The 21,184-nt window shown below is 39.9% G+C and overlaps 1 protein-coding gene and 1 pseudogene across 2 annotated transcripts; one reads left to right on the top strand and one right to left on the bottom strand.

The window, feature by feature from the left end:
* Positions 1-214: 214 nt before the first annotated feature.
* On the bottom strand, positions 215-7,515 carry LOC120057861 (retinol dehydrogenase 7-like). 2 transcript variants are annotated; one of them, XM_039006329.1, is made up of 6 exons: positions 7,430-7,515; positions 4,602-4,699; positions 1,927-2,241; positions 1,278-1,536; positions 944-1,107; positions 215-684 (listed from the first exon to the last, which is right to left on the bottom strand). In XM_039006329.1, the coding sequence occupies exons 3-6, from the start codon at positions 2,237-2,239 to the stop codon at positions 461-463; spliced, it is 960 nt and encodes a 319-aa protein (XP_038862257.1). In that variant the 5' UTR covers positions 2,240-2,241; positions 4,602-4,699; positions 7,430-7,515; the 3' UTR covers positions 215-460. The 2 variants fall into 2 exon arrangements, with proteins under 2 accessions (XP_038862257.1, XP_038862256.1); XM_039006328.1 differs by lacking the exon at positions 4,602-4,699 and having other exon boundaries at positions 7,430-7,501.
* Positions 7,516-12,109: 4,594 nt separating this feature from the next.
* On the top strand, positions 12,110-18,207 carry LOC120057772 (annotated as a pseudogene).
* Positions 18,208-21,184: the final 2,977 nt, after the last annotated feature.

Genomic DNA, 21,184 nt, shown 5'->3' with positions numbered 1-21,184 from the left:
GATTCCTTAGTTGGAACTAATGGTAGCAAGTCACAGGTATATCAGAGTAAACATATTTTGATCAGGAATTTGTTGCACTGTAAGAGTTTGCTTTTTGATAGGAAGAATTTGCTGCAAGTCATACAGTGAGCTAGGGTTTAAGCTAATAGTTCTAACAGAGACAGAATATCACTTACTGTATGTATCAAATGGACTCAATGCAACCACCGCTTCATTTGAACTACTGAAAATCTCTCCATTGGTTTTATTATCAGACCAGGGAAACAGACAGGACAAATCCAAATGTGATTAGACAAAATGCAATTCACAACTCTGTTTAAGTTTGAAAACAAATTAGTGTTTTTTTCCCCATTCATTGGTTGAATCCCATGCTATACACTTTTTCCAATAACATTTTTCTTCTTCTCCTGTGGGTGTAAATAAAGACTTTCTCCTACATTCGGTCAGAGAACCATTAACATTAAAGAATAGATCCTGTTGGGTTGGCCATATCTTTTAAGAGCATTTTGTCTGCGATCCAAGTTGGCAGGTAGGACATAGGCAACCATAAGAACTTGGCATCCCAGCCAGGTGAGTAGCGGGTACGAGGGTGGACAGCAGAGATGGCGTGCTCCATGCAGCTCACAACCTTCATCAGGTCCCCATCCAGCAACGTCGCAACATTCTTCTCCAATGTAACATTTGCTGGAAGAAAGGTTTTGCCTCCATCAACAAGCTGATTTCAACATCTTGGAACACAATGAATAAATTGTATGTCTGACTGTTTGAGGTCTAGGTCAAAGGCAGGCAGGCAGGCTGAACTTGTCTGACTGCTCAGTTCACTTGCTCTGGGCAATCCTTGTCAATTTGTTCTTGGAGTGTTTGTCATTCTGTCACACAGGTTACGACAATCCTATTTGCATCTATCATATTACAGCATGTAAAAAAATAAAATAAATGTTACCTCTCTCTGGGTAATCATGTCCATATTGATCTTTGATTTCTTCAGGCAATTTGTCCCACAATGTCTTGACATTTTTTCTCAGGAGATGTAGATCAGTCACGCTTGTTTTGAAAAATCCTGGTTCCAGACACAGGACTTTAACTCCAAAAGCTGACATGTTCATCCTGGAATTCAAAAACAAGAATATGCCACAACAAACATGAATACGTCTGCATTACAGTATTCATATGAAGTTGGAGCCATAGAAAAAAAATGCTCTGAGCATCACTACTCAGTTTCTAATTCAAATAAGCGTGATACAGTATATGCTGAGACAAAAAACAGGGCCTCTCACCGTAGACTATCATTGAAAGCCTCCACTCCATATTTTGACACACAGTAGGGACCCCCGAAGGCGCTTATCCTCCCAAACACGCTGGCCACATTCACCACCCTGCCCCTGGCCTTCTTGATGAGGGGCAGGACACTTAGAGTCACACCAATGACTCCAATGAGGTTCACGTCCAGCATGGACTTGTAGTCGTCGACGGTCATCCAATCACAGGGACCAGATGGTACAGAGACTCCAGCATTGTTCACCACAGCCCACAGACCTGAAACAGCATGAAAGTAGGGCATAGTTAAGTACCAACATCACAGCCACAGCAAGACACAGGCAGCAGTCACAATGAAGGATGGAGGAAAACATTCCATGCCTACAGGTGTCAACAAGTGGTTACATGCCAGTTGTCACATGTGGGAGTGAGGTCTCTTTCAGTGAGAAGGTGTGTTCTGAGATGTTGGGTTAACTTGTTGTTTATGGTTGTAAATTCCATAGCAACGGTTGACACTGACTCATGGTAGTAGAATGAATGAGTAGACCAGTAGTCGGCCTAGATACTTGGATATTTTTAATACAAAACGCTTCCCCCAATTTAGCCAGAAAAGTCTTAAGAGGCAATTTTTACAAGAGTTTGGCTAAACTGGTCTTCAAGGACACTCACCCTTCTCCCCAACCAAGGTTTTGATGAATGCTGTTGCATTGCTGACACTATCAGTGCTGACGACATCCAGGTGGACTGTGTTCAATCGTTCAGAAGAGACCTTCTTCAGTTCATCCTCCCCCTTCTCAGTGTAACAGGCTGCGATCACACGGAAGCCCAGCTTGTCCAGATGTCTGGCCAGAAGGTTCCCAAATCCAGAATCACAGCCAGTGATGTAGACATATTTCTGTCCTTTATTGGGTACTCTTGCGAGTTCCCTGTACCAGCGGAACACAAACCAAAAAGCCACCAGTCCAAGAATGTACAGGAACATTTCTGAGACAGAAGAACGAGGTTCATTCAGATAAACACCTATTTTTCATCATATTACAAATCTTATATTTCTATTGTCCTTTTTTTGCAAAGATAGTACCGTAAAATAGTCAGAACAGAAAATTATATGCCCCCGATTAACCTTAATTTGTCTGAGGAGCAAAATCCAGTAGGAAAATCAATGTAATCAGAGCTATGGCAAAATCAGCTGAATCTTGTAGGCTACAATGGCAAACATATGGCACATTCATGAGTAGTTTACAGATAGTAAAAGCTTTGGTAAAAAAAAGTAAATTTCCATCCATTTCAATTGGATTTTAGAAGCAAATTCATATCAAATCTGCTGTTTGCATTAAGTTCTTAAAGTACTTAAGGTTTTCATAGGCCTATTTAAATTTCTCTGGTGTGCGACTGCAAGTTTAGCTTAGTAGGGATAGGCATGAGTAACTGAGTACTCCAGTATGCGCACAGATGTCAAAGCTCGATCTTTAACCAGATATTTTTTTAAAAATCTAATACTGAAACTATTTGGTGGAATGTGCTTTGTGGCTGCCCGATCAGGTAAGTTACATTTTGTCTTGAAAACAACGTTAACACTCTAGTGTTCCATTTGTACATGTGCATTTGCGGGCCACAACAAAAAAGAACCAAGCAAAGCATCACACAGTTCTTCTCCCTAAATTCTCTTTCCCCTCTGTCTCTCATTCACTTAATTGCATCTCGACCGCTGCCTACACAAATGTGCTGAGTGAGCACAAGCTCCCGTTACGTCTATAGAAATAAATGCATCTAACTGATGGGATACACAAGCTACATTCCTTGCCAAAAGACAACAGTTTTATCACAAATTCAAAATCAACTGGTTGATTGAAGTAGGAAAATATGTGTTCCAACATTGAGCTGCAGTTTTGGAATAATTGCGTCCCGTCTACTTAGGCTATTTTGCGAACTGCTAGTGCCATTAAGAATGGGTTAGCCTAGGCCAGGGATGGGCAACCGGCAGCACTTGGACCCCCTTTTGTAGGCCTGTGGATCAATATCACTGAAAAAAGGAACTAATTCGGGGTCTCAATTTACCGTTTAGTTACAATAGTAGAATATACAAGGTGCAATTTCGAAATTTAGTTGTGCATCAGAAGTGTTTCTGTTGTTATGTCAGTTACTCAATTAGCCAATGTCAGCTAACATGTTTTGGGGTAAGTTAGTCTAGCGGCCAGCTATCAAAGTCGAATTTTGTTAGTCACTCTCCCTCAGATATCATATTAAAAACTGCAAATGTTTCTCTCCACCCTATGGGAAAATGTGTAGGAACAAAATGTGTAGGAACAAAATGTTGCTTAGGGCTCCCAAAACGCTAGGGTCGACTGTCTGCATGTTTGGGTATGGATGTGGGTACGCAGACCAGTGAGTCACTGCGGCACCTCATGATGATTTCAGATTTTTTGTGGCCCCCACCCCATTAAAAAGTTGCCCATCTCTGGCCTAGGATATAGCCCCTTAAACATAGTCCGGTTCCACACTGAAAATACGCAAAAACACATTATTTTAATTAAGACAAAAAGCATATTTTCATCAGAATCATTAAGCAAAAGCCTACTCCAAACAGATGTTGTGGCCTTAATTCATCACCATGCAGTGTTCAATGCAGAATTGTTAATCCATTTTGAAAACATACATGTCCAAAGAACAGGCAGAATAAACTAAATCGAATGTCTGAAGATCGGAAAGAAGACAGATTTTGGTTTGAAACCTTGAAAAGAAATTGTCTTTCAACTCGCCAAATTGAGCCCCGTTTCAAATAATCCCTCTGAGAATAACTGTTTCAGATATGCAAGAAGCACATCACTTCACACTGGCAGCTTTTTTCATTTGGAAAAAATATTAATCTTACATTTTATTCTGTTATATTACATCATGTTTTTTTTGACTGTGCTCGGATAACAAGAGCTAAATTAACTGCTAAATTAACAAAGCAAGGATATGCCATTGCACAGCCATAAGCTTCTACAAGCAAACTCCACTGCTGAGGTTACTGCCTTTTTGAATATTGTGTTCCACGGTATAATAAGCAGTTGATATCACGGTTTCATTCGAATTTCATCTTAAATGGCACTTATTGTCTGCCTTCAGATGTCAAAGTAGAAATATGTTGTTCTAAATTTTAAGAAAAAAAAAATCTAAATTAAAAGCTTAAATGTCTTGAGTCAATAAGTACTCAACACCTTTGTTATGGCAAGCGTAAATAAGTTCAAGAGTAAAAATGTGATTAACAAGTCACATAAGTTGCATGGACTCACTCTTTGTGCAATAATAGTGTTTAACATGATTTTTTAATTACTACCTCATCTCTGTACCCCACATACCTTACAGATAATTGTCCTTCAGTCAGGCAGTGAATTTCCTACACAGTTTCACCCACAAAGACCAAGGTGGTTTTCCAATGCTTCACAAAGAAAGGCCCCTATTGGTAGATAGGTTTAAAAAAAATGTAAAGCAGAAATTGAATATCCCTTTGAGCATGGTGAAGTTATTAATTACACTATGGATGGTGTATCAAGACACCCAGTCACTACAAAGATACATGTGTCCTTCCTAACGCAGTTCACAGAGAGGAAGGAAAACGCTCAAGGATTTCACCATGAGGCCAACGGTGACTTTAAAAAACAGTTAGAGTTGAATGGCTCTGATAGGAGAAAACTGAGGATAGATCAACAACATTGTAGTTACTCCACAATACTGACAGAGAGAAAGGAAGAAAGCCTTTTACAGAATATAATATTCCAAAAACATGCATCCTGTTTGCAACAACGCACTAAAGTAATACTGCTAAAAATGTGGCAAAGAAATTAACTTTATGTCCTGAATACAAAGTGTTATGTTTGGGGCAAATCCAATACAACACATTACTGAGTAAAACTCTCCATATTTTCAAGCACAGTGGTGGCTGCATCATGTTCTGGGTATGCTTGTAATCGTTAAGGACTGGGGTGTTTTTCAGGATAAAAAAAGAAACAGAATAGAGCTAAGCACAGGCAAAATCCTAGAGGAAAACCTTGTTCAGTCTGCTTTCCACCAGACACTGGGAGTTGAATTTACCTTTCAGCAGGACAATAAACTAAAACACAATTCCAAATCTACACTGGAGTTGCTTACCAAGTAGACAGTTTTGACTTAAATCTATTTGAAAATCTATAGCAAGACCAGAAAATGGTGGTCTAGCAATGATCAACAACCAATTTCACAGAGCTTGAAGAATATTGAAAATAATAAATGGGCAAATGTTGCACAATCCAGGTGTGGAAAGCTCTTAGAGATTTACCCAGAAAGACTCACAGCTGTAAAAGATGCCAAAGGTGCTTCTACAAAGTATTGACTCAGGGGTGTGAATACTTATGTAAATGAGATATTTATGTACCTCATTGTCAATAAATTTGCACAAATTTCTAAAAACATATTTTCACTATGCTATTATGTGGTATTGTGTGTAGACGGGTGATAAATACAATCTATTTAATCCAATTTGAATTCAGGCTGTAACACAAAACTTGGAATAAGTCAAGGGGTATGAATACTTTCTGAAGGCACTGGAAATATAGGGCAATTTATCAATTAGGATTTGTTATCTGTAATAGTTATGATTATTCAGGCATTGTTGTGCACTGTAGGGACAGGCCTATGCACACATAAAAAAATATCAGATGCCCAGCCCTAGTGACTAGCCTCCAGCAGTGTTTAATCCTGGTCCTGGGGACCCAAATGGTTCCAGGTTTTTGTTTTTGCCTTAGCATAGCAGTACACACCTGATTCAAATCATCAAAGCTTGATGATTTGAATCAGCTGTGTAGTGCTAGGGGCTAGGCAAATGCATAAAATGTGCACCCTTTTGTATTCCCAGGACCAGGATTAATTAAAACTGGCCTACAGTAATGACAGCATATTTCTAAATTAATGATATAGTTGGCCTACAGTATATATCTGATCAAATCTAAACAGTGAACATGAACTGGGGCATGGAATTAGAAGAAACTCATTTATGGGTCAGTCAATTTCCCTATTCCCTGGATCATCATCAAGACCATGAACTGTTATATATATATATTTTTTTTTTATTCTATTCAACCTTTATTTAACTAGGCAAGTCAGTAAAGAACAACTTGTTATTTACAATGACGGCCTAACCCGGCCAAACCCGGATGACACTGGGCCAATTGTGCGCAGCCCTATGGGATTCCCAATCACGGCCGGTTGTGATACAGCCTGGATTCGAACCAAAGTGTCTGTAGTGATGCCTCTAGCACTGAGATGCAGTGCCTTAGACCACTGCGCCACTCGGGAAGGTTTATAATTTTAACAAAGAGTGGTCAAAACGATCATTATGTGTTATCGATTATGGCTAGTAGGTTAAACTATGTATTGAGAAAAAAAATAGCCAGATAAATGCCTCACATGCTTGGACAACATTGACATTAACCTACAACAGCACCCAAATAGGCGTTACATGGTCAATCCATAGTCTGCATTGGTTGTGCAGCATTTTAAGTGCTATGACCTCTGCAGAAGTCAGGGCATCCATACATCTTGTGCTTCGCGGAGCAGCGCAGAGCTGCTGTCAAGGAAGTGAGTTTGTGTTTATACAGGATCTCGCGCGCCCCCACTTACCGTCAACCAATCATGTCTGTGCCGTGCCCTCTGCTTTGTTACAAATTTGAGAGGCGCACTGCGATATCGTACAGAGTTCCCGACCACATTTTCAGATTAAGCATAATTTTAGGTCTACAGGTTAAAAAAAAAGAGGCCCACTTTTGGCATCACGTGATAACGATGCACCTTTCAACGCCTACGCCAAGCCACGCCCACTAGACAATTAATACCAAGACCGACACAACAAATATTTAAAATTGACAAAATAAAATGTATCAGATTCGGACGCAAAGCGATACAATTGGCTCATTAGAAGTAATAACATATTTCAATAACCAAGTCAGTAGGCAGTTAGTTTACATGAGTGACTATTCAGTCACTGGTGAAGTGAGTGAACTGCGACTTTTGCAACTTTGTCAACTCACCTAACGGTTGTCCTTTTTGTTTATAGCTTTTTAACTTTTCATGTTCATCAAACATTGAACTGTCCGATTAATATGCCTTCCTCAGAAGTCAAGATATGGCAAAGAAACGTTACTGACACACTTACCCCAGGCGACAAACGTACGCTCCTTGAGTTGCTGGTAACAGTGACTAGTTTTTTTTCTTCCCCTTTGTAATTCACCTTCCGGTGTGTGTGAACTATTGCTCTGTCAGAAAGTTTGGTCAACTATTTTTTGATAGATGGTAGACGTCCTCCATCTACTGGACATTTTAAGTTTACGTTCAAATGTATTCATATACACAGGATACACACATGGTGTGGCTATGCCTACACAGTACCATGAAATGCTTATTTGGGCAGGTTCACCTCTCAACAATGCCCCCCCCAAAATATGTAAACGCAATAAGAAATTATAAAATGGGGCAGAAATATAAGGCAGGCACTGCAACGATAACTACATTTTATTTTACCTTTATTTAACTAAGCAAGTCAGTTAAGAACATTAAGAACAAATTCTTATTTACAATATCAGCCAAACCCTCCCCAAACAACACTGGGGCAATTGTGCACCACCCTATGGGACTCCCAATCACAGCCAGTTGTGATACAGCCCAGTATTGAACCAGGATCTGTAGTGAGAGCACTGAGATGCAGAGCTTTAGACCACTGCGCCACTCAGGAGCCCATTTATATGACAGCTGGAAACCAGTTGTTATTTTCAAGAGCTTTATTTATATATAATTGAACATGTTATAAAGACAGATGGAGAGGCAGGCAGGTAGGAAAAAAATAGCAAGAGTGGAGACAGGATTGAACCCCAGTTGACCAGACAGGGAGAGTAGAATATGTGTGATTAATACCTTGAGAGTTACCACTAGACCACAAACTCTGCACGTTAATTTCAAAAGTTTGATTTGCAAGCAATTTATTATATGGCTGACTGAAATATGTATTTAAAAACATAATGAAAGGTAGATTACATGATGAGTTGAAATGATTGCCTATTGCACCATGGCTACTGTAGGCCTACCATTCAGGTTTGGTAGGTAGTGCTGGTATGCAGTTGATGTCGGACGTTTACATACACTTAGGTTGGAGTCATTAAAACTAGTTTTTTAACCACTCCACAAATTTCTTGTTAACAAACTATAGTTTTGGCAAAGTCGGTTAGGACATCTACTTTGTGCATGACACAAGTAATTTTTCCAACAATTGTTTATAGACAGATTATTTCACTTATAATTCACTATATCACAATTTCAGTGGGTCAGAAGTTTACATACACTAAGTTGACTGTGCCTTTAAACAGCTTGGAAAATTCCAGGAAATGATATCATGGCTTTAGAAGCTTCTGATAGGCTAAATGACATCATTTGAGTCAATTGGAGGTGTACCTGTGGATGTATTTCAAGGCCTACCTTCAAACTCAGTGCCTCTTTGCTTGACATCATGGGAAAATCAAAAGAAATCAGCCCTCAGAAAAGACCTCAGAAAAAAAATATTAGACCTTCACATGTCTGGTTCATCCTTGGGAGAAATTTCCAAACGCCTGAAGGTACCACATTCATCTGTACAAGCAATAGTATGCAAGTATAAGCACCACGGGACCACGCAGCCGTCATACCGCTCAGGAAGGAGACATTCTGTCTCCTAGAGATGAACGTACTTTCGTGCAAATCAATCCCAGAACAACAGCAAAGGACCATGTGAAGAAGCTGGAGGAAACAGGTACAAAAGTATCTATATCCACAGTAAAACGAGTCCTATATCGACATAACCTGAAAGGCCGCTCAGCAAGGAAGAAGCCACTGCTCCAAAACCGCCATAAAAAGCCAACTGCTCATGGGGACAAAGAACGTACTTTTTGGAGAAATGTCCTCTTGTCTGATGAAACAAAAATAGGACTGTTTGGCAATAATGACCATCGTTATGTTTGGAGGAAAAAGGGGGAGGCTTGCAAGCTGAAGAACACCATCCCAACCGTGAAGCACGGGGGTGGCAGCATCATGTTGTGGGGGTACTTTGCTGCAGGAGGGACTGGTGCACTTCACAAAATAGATGGCATCATGAGGAGAGGAAAATTATGTGGATACATTGATGCAATATCTCAAGACGTCAGTCAGGAAGTTAAAGCTTGGTCGCAAATGGGTCTTCCAAATGGACAATTACCCCAAGTATACTTCCAAAGTTGTGGCAAAATGGCTTAAGGACAACAAAGTCAAGGTATTGGAGTGGCCATCACAAAGTCCTGACCTCAATCCTATAGAAAATTTGAACTGAAAAATAGAACTGAAACTGAAAAGTGTGTGTGAGAAAGGAGGCCGACAAACCTGACTCAGTTACACCAGCTCTGTCAGGAGGAATGGGACAAAATTCACCCAATTTATTGTGGAAGGCTACCCAAAACATTTGACCCAAGTTAAACAATTTAAAGGCAATGCTACCAAATACTAATTTAGTGTATGTAAACTTCTGACCCACTGGGAATGTGATGAAAGAAATAAAAGCTGAAATAAATAATTCTCTCTATTATTATTCTGACATTTCACATTCTTAAAATAAAGTGGTGATCATAACTGACCTAAGACAGGGACTTTTTACTCAGATTAAATGTTAGGAATTGTGAAAAACTGAGTTTAAATGTATTTGGCTAAAGTGTATGTAAACTTCCGACTTGAACTGTATGTTGGCTCTGGGTGAATGAGCTGTATAGACTGATGACTGACCTTCAGGTCATACTCATTTTACAACGTTCCGCTGATGACATTCGGGTGATCCACGCCTATCACCAGAACAGAAGTTCTTTAAACAACCCAACTGTTTATTTACATAGGAATAATGTTGATAGAATTGACTTTTACTGCATTCATATTTACCACCTCATTGAACATTCATCCCATATTATTTAAGAGGCCATTTTAATTCCGTATTCAAGTTTATTCAAATGTATTTACAGCATATACTGCACACCTGAATCTTTCTTAGAGAACGAATAGTCAGACAGGTGTGGAGTAATGCTCATATTAATCAATACATGGTTAAACAACACATTTACTTATATTAAATCATTGGTTCAATGAATGTACCTTTTCCTCACAAAGGCTCTTTAGTTAGAAATATCGTACTGTCAGAACTCTTATATAATAAAAGGGACAATAGTGAAAGAGGTGTACACTGAGAATTCCTCTTGTAGGAGGGATTCTTTATTGTTAATAGTGACCAAAGGCTTGTAGGAGATCAGATGAGTCCTTGACCGCAGCACAAGCAGGTATGTTATAGTTTGCTTATCCTTCTATACTAATATAGGGAGGAGAGCTTATATGATAAATGATTATTATTCTACGTAGCTGAAGTGGATCTTTATGGTAGACATTGGATATTTCCATATCTATAGTCTACGTGTTATTTTGTTTGCATTTTCTTGTATATTATGGTATTATGCTCTTTATTATGATAAGAAATGAGCCATGCATGTGTGGAACTTGTTAGTAACTCTCTAAACTGATATTGTCTGTGTATGTCTATTTTTCCATTCATGTACTGTAATTTATATTTTTATATCTTTTAAAAAATGGTTCAGAATTTGTTAGGGTAGCTCCTTTTTCTATTCAATAAAATAACTTTCAATTATCAAATGTTTTGTCCATATTATAGAGCACTAAGGACTTATTCAATGCCTCTTATGGTATCAAGTCCTTCATAGTCCAAAAGTCCTAATTCCCAGTGCGTCATGTACAGTCCGTGGTCATGACAAACAGATGACACAATATTGAATTCCAAAGATTTTAAGATTGTTTTGTCATATATTTTATCCCACAAAAAGTGTTATCATGGAAGTCACATTTTGATGGCAGCACAGACTGTTCCCTACAGTACACAGTACAATACAGACAGTGAATGTATTCTGTGGCTGTTTGTAAAGAAGTCTGTGCGCTTAAATGACCATTCTTTCCCAATAGGCCAAGTGAGAAGGTGCCTGTCAGGATGAAGGCTACATAAATGAAGGATCCTATTTACCTGAAAAGGGTAACTTCTCTACAGGAGAACACTGACAAAGAATATTGACAAACAAAACCAGACTGAGAAGAAGGTAAGTGGCCCATTTCTTCCTGTTATGCCACAAATGCCATAATATAAACATGATTATGCCCCAGCAAGAGTTGAAATTATGTTGTTGATCTCTTCATAAAAAGTTTCAATTGAACTTTGACCTCTCTTTTTGAACAGAGAATTCAAAAGTTTAACTGTCTGTTTTTGATTGGAATTGAAACAATAGTATGATTCTTCTTAGCATGATATCTATCATACTGGTATATACTTTTATCATCATGAAAGTATCATATAAACTTATATCATCACCATGCAAGAGCTTTTCTTATTTGATTGTATTGATTGCAGAGAAGTAAAGAAAAGCTCTTGGGTGTTGGATTCTTCATTTTCTTATCCTTACATTTTTATTCATAATTATTATTAATGACTTTTTATGCTATGATTGCACAATATTATATCTCTTTTTATTAAAACAAATAATGCAACCTATCTATTTGATATGGTTTCAATTTGCAACATGGAAGGATACAACATCACCTGGATCAGTGGTTCAGACCATGTTTGTATTGGATTAGGATATTTAATTGTTAGTTATTTCCAAGTAAGTGAGTTCAACTTCATCCTCAAAGTGCTTTCGTTCCACTGAGTTTTGTAACCTTAATAGGTTAATTCATCTACAACTGTTCTTTTTAAACATGTATTCAATCCTGCTCTGTGTGGATTGCCCTCTGGGTATCTGCTTCTGCCAGACAGATCCAGAGAATCAGGAAAACTTACTTTAGGAAGATCATGAGAATGGAGATTGGCTGGTTTGACTGCAATTCAGTTGGATAATAAACACTAGGATATCAGAGTAAGACCTAAACCCATGGGTCATTTTCTACAGAGATGTGTGGACAATTGAGGGCATTCCTGAAAGATGTTTCTATAAAAACCTCTCACATTTAGGGTTTGACCCATTTTAACCGGTTCACTATTTTGAACATGTTCTCTCACCTCCGTGACATCAACAAGATCAGCGATGCTATAGCTGACCAGGTGTCTATCTTCATCGAGAGGATCTCCACTTTCATCTTCAGATTCATGGTGGGGTTCATCAGAGTATGGAAGTTGACACTGGTGGTCATCACAGTAAGCCCACTTATAGGACTTGCTGCTGGGCTAATGGCCATGGTGTGATGGGTTGAATACAATGTATTAAATTCCTCAATTTGGTGATGGTCATTCTGTTTTTGGACGTAACAGCCTCTGAGTCTGTATGTGAAGTAGTCTCACACCACCTCTGTATTCTCTGTGACGTTGTGATGTGTGAAATGTACTATGGATAAACCAGTCTGGTTTGAATGTGGGAACGTTGTGAAGTGTTCTCGACTCATTGACTCCTCAGGCTGTTGCCAGACCGACAGGTCGGGAGCTCCAGGCCTATGCCAAGGCAGGGGCAGTAGCTGATGAGGTACTGTCATCCATCAGAACAGTGGCAGCCTTTGGAGGAGAGGGTAACTTGAAATACTGTACAGGATCTTAATTCGATCACCATGTTGTTGCAGGAAATGCAAATGTGTAGTGTATTACATTTTTTTTTTAAGTTCATACATTTTGTAATTTACACTTAAAATATCAGACTTGATTTGCCCTAACAAAAAATGTATGAACCCCTACAAAAACATCAGTTAATTATAATCCTGCTCAAATTAACCTTCCCTTCCCTGCTGACTTCAATGTCTTGGCACTTGAAATTCGTTATAAAAATGCATTTCACATTTGAACAGGTATGACAAAAACCTTATTGAGGCTCAGAACTGGGGTGTGAAAAAGGGGACGATCATTGGAGTGTTTCAAGGATACCTGTGGTGTGTCATCTTCCTCTGCTATGCTTTGGCATTCTGGTATGGTTCTAAACTGGTCATAGAAATCATATAGATCTCCCCTGATGCTGCTGTAAGTGTACTCTTATCCACGTATGGTAACTCAGATTACCGTATAATAAATATGTATCCAATACATTATACTATGATTGGTGAAAATGCAAGAATATGTTGGCTTGTATTTGGGTCTCCAGGTGTTCTTTGTGGTTCTCATGGCAGCTATGAACCTGGGTCAGGTCTCTCCCTGCCTGGAAGCCTTCGCCTCAGGTCCAGCTGCAGCCAAGACAATCTTATATACCATTGACTGGGTAAGGCCAGAATTCAGAATTCTACATGAACTAAGAACAACTACATTTCAGTTAAGAAGTATTTTATAAATCTTAACTTTCAGGAGCCAGAAATCTATTGTTTCTCAGAGGAGGGCCACAAACTAGACAAGGTGAAGTGTGATATTGAATTAGACTACATCCCATTTAACTTCCCCTTTCAACCAGAAGTTAAGGTAACCCTTTTTGCTCAGCTCTTTATTTCTTTTACTGAAATTATTTCCCAAAATATACTGTCTCAATGTAAAACCACCTGTTTATTCAGATTTTTAGACCATTTGAGCATGCTGATTAGAGCAGGAGAAACCACAGCTTTTGTTGGGCCAAGCAGTTCAGTTTCTCATTCATAGGTGACTTTGGATGGCCATATGACATCTGCAGCCTGAACATCCAGTGCCTTCGCTCTCTGATTGGCGTAACTATTGCTGAGAACATCCGCTACGGGCGACCTGGGGTCACCATGGACGGCATTATCCAGGCCACCAAGGAGGCTAACGTCTATAACTTCATCATGGACCTCCCACAGGTACCACAGACACACCTTTAGCAAATAAATACTGTGTATTTCTCTGATACTGTCTAATACAAGAAACGCATTGAAATGTCAAAATTAGGAAACATTTGTCTGTGGTTATATAGAGGTTTGATACGCTGGTGGGTGAGGGTGGGGGTCAGATGAGTGGAGGACAGAAGAAGGATTCATATCGCCCAAGCTCTGATCCACAACCCCAGGATCCTGCAGCTGGATATGGCTACCTTGGCTTTGGTCAATGAGAGTGAGGCTGTTGTACAGGAGGCACTTGACAAGGTGGATGACTCCCAGCACAAAGTCTATCAATCATTATATCACCATCAAGTCAAAGCCTGTGATCTCACACCCAACTGTCAACTGAAATCATCCCTGATGCTATAGCTGGCAGTATCATAATTAAATCAGACAAATTCTTTAACACAGTGGAAAATTAGATTGAACCTCAAAGGTATCGAGGTCATTATATAAGCAGCCTTGTGTTATCAGTTTTGTATTAATGTACTTTATTCAATATCTGAGAGAAATTAGTGTCCCTATATTCCTACAGCATTCTAAGGAGGAAGCAACGGAACCAGCACCAGTGGCTCGAATCCTGAAGTACAACACGTCAAAGTGGCCCTACATGCTATTGGGATCTATAGGAGCTGCCATCAACGGCTCCGTCAATCCAATCTATTCTATTTTATTCAGACAGATTTTTGGGGTGAGAGGCTATAGATTATGTACATTTCAAGCCTATGTTTATAATGTTGTTTCATATTACCTGGGCTGGTAGTGATATCCATATTGTTCTTTGGATTCACAGACGTTCTCTACATGTGACTTGGATGGAGAGAGAGCGCAGATCAATAGAATATGTATCCTGCGTTGTGGCAAGTTTCTTCTCTCAGTTATTACAGGTAGCTACAGTATGTTTTACCGCACATTAGTATAATTATGCTGTAACAGTCCATAGTATGGTGCTAACATTCTGACGACAGGCCCTAGTGATGAAACAGGTGGTGTTGAAACAGGTGGTGGGCTGGTTTGATGACCCCAGCAACAGCCCTGGAGATCTCATGACCAGGCTGGCCACTGACGCCTCCATGGTCCAGAGGGTGAGTGTCAGTGACACATACTGTGGACCGGCACATTAGAATCCATTGGAATTTATTACCAATGATGAGATGATCCAAAGGGTCGTTTTCAAAATATTTCCTTGTGCCTCATACTGTATGTATTTCTGTCTATTAAATGCGCTATGAGAATGAATAGTATTTCCTCTCTAGGCAACTGGATCACAGATTGGGATGATTGTGAACACCTTGAACAAAATCGGAGCGTCTTTCATCATTGCGTTCTACTTCAGCTGAAAGTTAAGCTTGGTGGTGATGTGCTTCTTACCACTGATTGGCTTGTCTGAGTTCTTTCAAGCCAAAATGAGGATAAGAAGGCAGTGGAAGCAGCATGACAGGTGGTTAAACACTCCATTATGGGTTTATTAATTTAATAAAGGTCCTTAAAGGGGTTATTAGAATACTTCTGTAACATTAAGCAAGGCACTAGGCCTGAGTGTTATTCTCTGTCGTAAGGCTGGCCATGGAGAGCCTATATTTGAATAAATATGAACAGCAGCTGGAGGCTCCCTATAAATCTGCCAAGAAGAAGGACAATATCTATGGCATCTGTTTTGCCTTTGCTCAGCGTGTTATCTTTATTGTGTATGCCGCCTCATTTAGATATGGAGGCTACCTGGTCAGCTGTGAAGGATTACATCACCTGGTGGCAATGACGGACTGGCCATCTGGAGCCCTGGGAGTTTTCCCGGTGGGCCGCTTGACAATTGGGGCTGATGCAACGCAAAATATGTGTAACCCTAGCCCCCGCTTAAATAAAAATAACCAAGTGCTGTGTGTCTGACTGGCCCATGCGAGTGGGCTGCCGGCCCACTGCCATTGCGGTTGGATATTACATCTGTCAGCCTCTCTCTCCCAGCCAATTACTTTTGGTCTAGTCCATTCTAATTTTACCTGGGCCCCACCCCTTTCCCATCTCTGTTAAAGTGGTGACATTTGGATAAATAGTGGAGTGGAGCAAGATGGACAGAAAGAGAAGAGGTTGAAGTCCCTTGAGGCTGATGCAGCCAAATGTTTTAAAATAACAAATCATTAATTTGGTGCAACTACCAGTCAGTCATCAGCCGAGTGAGCCTGAAGGAACTGGCAGCAGAGTGAGCAGCCAATTGAGCCCAGCGATACCAGTTCAACTGTTAGTCAAGGCTTTGCAGCTGAAGCGGTAAAACAGAAGACAATAGGGATAAGATAAGCAATGTTTGGGTTTGGCTAGCTGGCTATTTAGTTATATCGGGTGCTTTTGTTGAAACAAGCGCTCGTTAATGTCACTTTCGTGAACCGACCAATCACAGCCTGGATGGGGCGGGACATTAAAAAAAGTTGACGTGCTACAGCAAACTTTGGAAATGTTGAACTCATTGTTATGCATGAATATATATATATGATTATTGACAAGTTAGTACTTAGCGTTAACAAATTAGAAACTAACCACCAATGTAGACCATTTTCCTTGCAAAAGGATTTAATGACGGAACAAAACCTACAAAAATGATAAATGTTGGTTGTGTATTTCACTGCTGTATTGTCCAATTGGAATTAATATTATACTAGTGGTAGAAAGTATACTATTATATGAATATACGAACATTATATAATTAATATACGAACATTATACCATTATATTAACATTTTTATTTAATGTTATAATATTATGCCAATTTATACTAATTATTCATCCAGGTTGAGGATAGTGCATCTGCAGTGGACAGATGTACACTGCTCAAAAAAATAAAGGGAACACTTAAACAACACAATGTAACTCCAAGTCAATCACACTTCTGTGAAATCAAACTGTCCACTTAGGAAGCAACACTAATTGACAATAAATTTCACATGCTGTTGTGCAAATGGAATTGACAAAAGGTGGAAATTATAGGCAATTAGCAAGACACCCCCAAAAAAGGAGTGATTCTGCAGGTGGTGACCACAGACCACTTCTCAGTTCCTATGCTTCCTGGCTGATGTTTTGGTCACTTTTGAATGCTGGCGGTGCTCTCACTCTAGTGGTAGCATGAGACGGAGTCTACAACCCACACAAGTGGCTCAGGTAGTGCAGTTCATCCAGGTGTTACATGGGCTACTGGTGTCTTTGAAGCCGGGCCAGACCCTGACCTTTGTGGGCAGCAGTGACTGTGGGAAGAGCACTTGTGTGCAGCTGTTGGAGAGTTTCTATGATCCAGATGAGGGCAGAGTGGGTGAGATCCCACACCTGCCACAACCTATTTACATGACCTTTATCTTAGTTCTGCCATGTAGATGGAATCAGAGGAACACACAGTGCCTGTCATAGTTTATTTGTATTTACAATAAACACGTCCTTGCTCCCATTTCATTTTAGTTGATTGATGGCCGTCCATCACACACTGTCAACGTGCCCTTCCTGAAGGCTCAGATTAGCATTGTCTCCCAAGAACCAGTGCTGTTTGACTGCAGTATTGCTGAAAATATCAAGCATGATGATAACACAAGGAACGTGAGCATGGTGGAGATTGTTGAAGCTGCCAAGAAAGCTCATCTCCAATACTTTGTGATGACTCTACCAGATGTGAGTAGCGTAACTGAAATTGTACTATCTTTTGTAATACTTCTATGTCATACTATCCCACTTCACTTTATACTGTGAAGAATGTCAAAAATGAATATTGTATTGTGGTGGGAACATGTTATTATCTTCTGATACTGTTTGCTCTCATTGTACTAGACATTCCTGTGTTTGACTCTGTCAGAAATATGAGACTTGGGTTGGTGCCCAGGGCTCCCAGCTCTCCAGAGGACAAAAGAAAACGTATCGCCATCGCTCGGGCAATAGTTAGGAACCCCAAGATTCTACTACTGGATGAGGCCACCTCTGCATTGGACACAGAGAGTGAAAAGATTCCTAGATGTCATAGCCGTCATGTCCCAAGGCGCTGTCATAGAAAGAGGGACTCATGAGAAACTCATGGCTAAGAGAGCTACCTACTATAAACTAGTCACAACAGGGGCTCCAATCAGCTAAACCTCATTTTTCTAGAGATGGGATGCATTATGAGGAGATGTACTTTGGTTAGTGACAAACTCCATCTATGTGACATTTTTATGATACATGTGGAGTAACTATAGACTAAACATCAAAGTCCATGACGGGAAGTATTCAGACCACTTAATTTCTTACAAATTCTGTTACATTACAGCCTTATCCTAAAATAGATTTTTTTTTTTTAAATCCTCATCAATCCACACACAATACCCCATAATGACAAAGCAAAAACAGGTTTTTAGAATTTGTGCAAATGTATTAAATATACAAAACAGATACCTTATTTACATTCAGTTTGCTAAGAGACTTAAAATTTTGCTCATGTGCATCCTGTTTCCATTGATCATCCTTGAGCTGTTTCTACAACTTGATTGAAGTCCACCTCTGATAAATTTAAATTGATTGGACAATATTTGGAAAGGCACACATCTGTCTATATAGGGTCCCACAGTTGACAGTGCATGTCAGAGCAAAAACCAAGCCATGAGGTCGAAGGAATTATCCGTAGCGCTCAGAGACAGGATTGTGTCGAGGCACAGATCTGGGGAAGGGCACCAAAAAATGTCTGCAGCATTGAAGGTCCCCCAAGAACACAGTGGCCTCAATCATTCTTAAATGGGAGAAGTTTGGAACCACCAAGACTCTTCTTAGAGCTGGCCGCCCGGCCAAACTGAGCAATAGAGGGAGAAGGACCTTGGTCAGGGAGGTGACCATGAACCCGATGGTCACTCTGACAGAGCTCCAGAGGTACTCTGTGGAGATGGGAGAACCTTCCAAAAGGACAACCATCTCTGCATCACTCCACCAATCAGACCTTTACGGTAGAGTGGCCAGACGGAAGCCACTCCTCAGTAGAAGGCACCTAAAGGACTCTCAGACCATGAGAAATAAGATTCACTGCTCTGATTGAACCAAGATTGAACTCTTTGGCCTAAATTCCAAGAGTCACGTCTGGAGGAAACCAGGCCCCGCCCATCGCCTGGCCAATACCATCCCTATGGTGAAGCATGGTGGTGGCAGAATCATGCTGTGGGGATGTTTTTCAGCGGCATGGACTGGGAGACTAGTCATGATCGAGGGAAAGATGAACAGAGAGATCCTTGATGAAAACCTGCTCCAGAGCGCTCAGGACCTCAGACTGGGGTGAAGGTTCACCTTCCAACATGACAACGACGCTAAGCACACAGCCAAGACAGCGCAGGAGTGGCTTCTGGACAAGTCTCTGAATGTCCTTGAGTGGACCAGCCAGAGCCCGGACTTGAACCTGATCGAACATCTCAGAGTTTGAGAGGATCTGCAGAGAAGAATGGGAGAAACTCCCAAAATACAGGTGTCCCAAGCTTGTAGCGTCATACCCAAGAAGACTCGAGGCTGTAATCGCTGCCAAAGGTGCTTCAACAAATTACTGAGTAAAGGGGTTTGAATACTTATGTAAATGTGATATTTCAGAATTTGCAAAAATGTCTAAACTTGTTTTTGCTTTGTCATTGTGGGGTATTGTGTGTAGATTTTGGGATAAAACATATTTTTATACATTTTAGAATAAGGCTGTAATGTAACAAAATGTGGAAAAAGTGATGTGTCCTCTGTTGTGTCTGTCTTAAATTGTCCTTGATGAAAAGAACACCTCAAACTGTATATTTGATGGATATGTAACTGAATAATTGAATGATGGACTCTAGATATGAAGGAAACTTCTCTTTGGTCTCAATTCTGTATGAAATACTGTATGTCATAGGTGACCTCTGGATGAAGCTGTAGTTTACCATTGAACTGTGGTGTTGAAATGCCCAACACAATTGTGTGCTAGTAAATGCTAACACCTTTCACAAACCACCAAGTAATTGTACTTCATTTTGTGCATTAAGTAGGCCAAGGATTTTTCACAAACGATGTACTCCATGAACTCAGTTTGCCAAGTGATTAGCCGGCATATTCTGAAAGCACCTACTGATTTATCAGCATTATGAACCACCTGCTGAACTTTCCATGTTCAGCATTAACACGTAACAACACACAATCACAGATGTCTCCTCAGGCCTGGATAGGCTGAGCAAGCACTAAGTGGACAGTTATATAATTTATCGAACCAAACTTGCAAAGTAACCATGTAGCCTCCTAGCAACAGATAATGGGGGTAAGCTAAGGAGAGTACCCTGATAGAAAATGTACATCTTCTTGAAGAGTTACATGTAATATAAAATATGATATTTAGCAGATGCTTTTATCCAAAGCGACTTACAGTAATGCTGCATACATTTTACATATGGGTGGTCCTGGGATTTGAACCCACTACCCTGGTGTTACACACTCTACCAACTGAGCTACAAAGGACCATGTGTACATCAGACAATGTGTTATGCAGTACATTTTGGTATAGGCCTACATCCAAATTGGCTTGTACAGAGTGACTTTTAGATACATTTAAGTTATTACATTACAGTAACAGCTGTGATAAGGATGGGTATTTACTACAGTAGCAAAAAGCAGGGCTGTTAATAACCAAATGATTTTGCTACATTATCATTAGTAGTAAAGTTTATGCCAGAATAATATGGGTATGATGATGAGGTCAATTGTTATTGTCATGAATTCTATATTTTGGTGAAATGGCTCATGTGTCACAAAAAACAAACACTGATAGAACAATTCAAAACTTCTCAAGGAATTGTCTGTTATGTTTAAAGTTCCAATGCAGCTGTTTTTTTCTCAACGTCAAATCATTTCTGGGTAACAATTAAGTACCTTACTGTGATTATTTTTGACAATTTTAATTGAAAACAAACAAAAATAGCTTCTTAGCAAAGAAGAATTTCTCAAGCAAGAATTTTGCTAGGGCTTTCTGGGAGTGGTCTGAGTGGGGAGAACTGAAAATTATTAGCAGAGATTTGGAACTCTCTTATTAGTCTTAACTAATTTAATGCTTGGTGATGTCACCAGTCTGACAAACTCCATC

Source organism: Salvelinus namaycush, chromosome 13 (assembly GCF_016432855.1).
Source record: "Salvelinus namaycush isolate Seneca chromosome 13, SaNama_1.0, whole genome shotgun sequence".
Classification (NCBI taxonomy): domain Eukaryota; kingdom Metazoa; phylum Chordata; class Actinopteri; order Salmoniformes; family Salmonidae; genus Salvelinus; species Salvelinus namaycush.
Note: the sequence above shows the minus strand (reverse complement) of the source record. Positions and strands in the feature narration are given on the sequence as shown.

What these genes read in the sequence shown, in the direction of transcription:
- LOC120057861 (XM_039006329.1), bottom strand. Translation starts at nt 2,239, where the DNA reads ATGTTCCTGTACATTCTTGGACTGGTGGCTTTTTGGTTTGTGTTCCGC. An exon ending in AACCTTGGTTGGGGAGAAGG is followed by an intron (nt 1,537 to 1,926) that starts GTGAGTGTCCTT and finishes ATGCTGTTTCAG; the next exon opens with GTCTGTGGGCTGTGGTGAAC. An exon ending in ACATGATTACCCAGAGAGAG is followed by an intron (nt 685 to 943) that starts GTAACATTTATT and finishes CCTTTCTTCCAG; the next exon opens with CAAATGTTACATTGGAGAAG.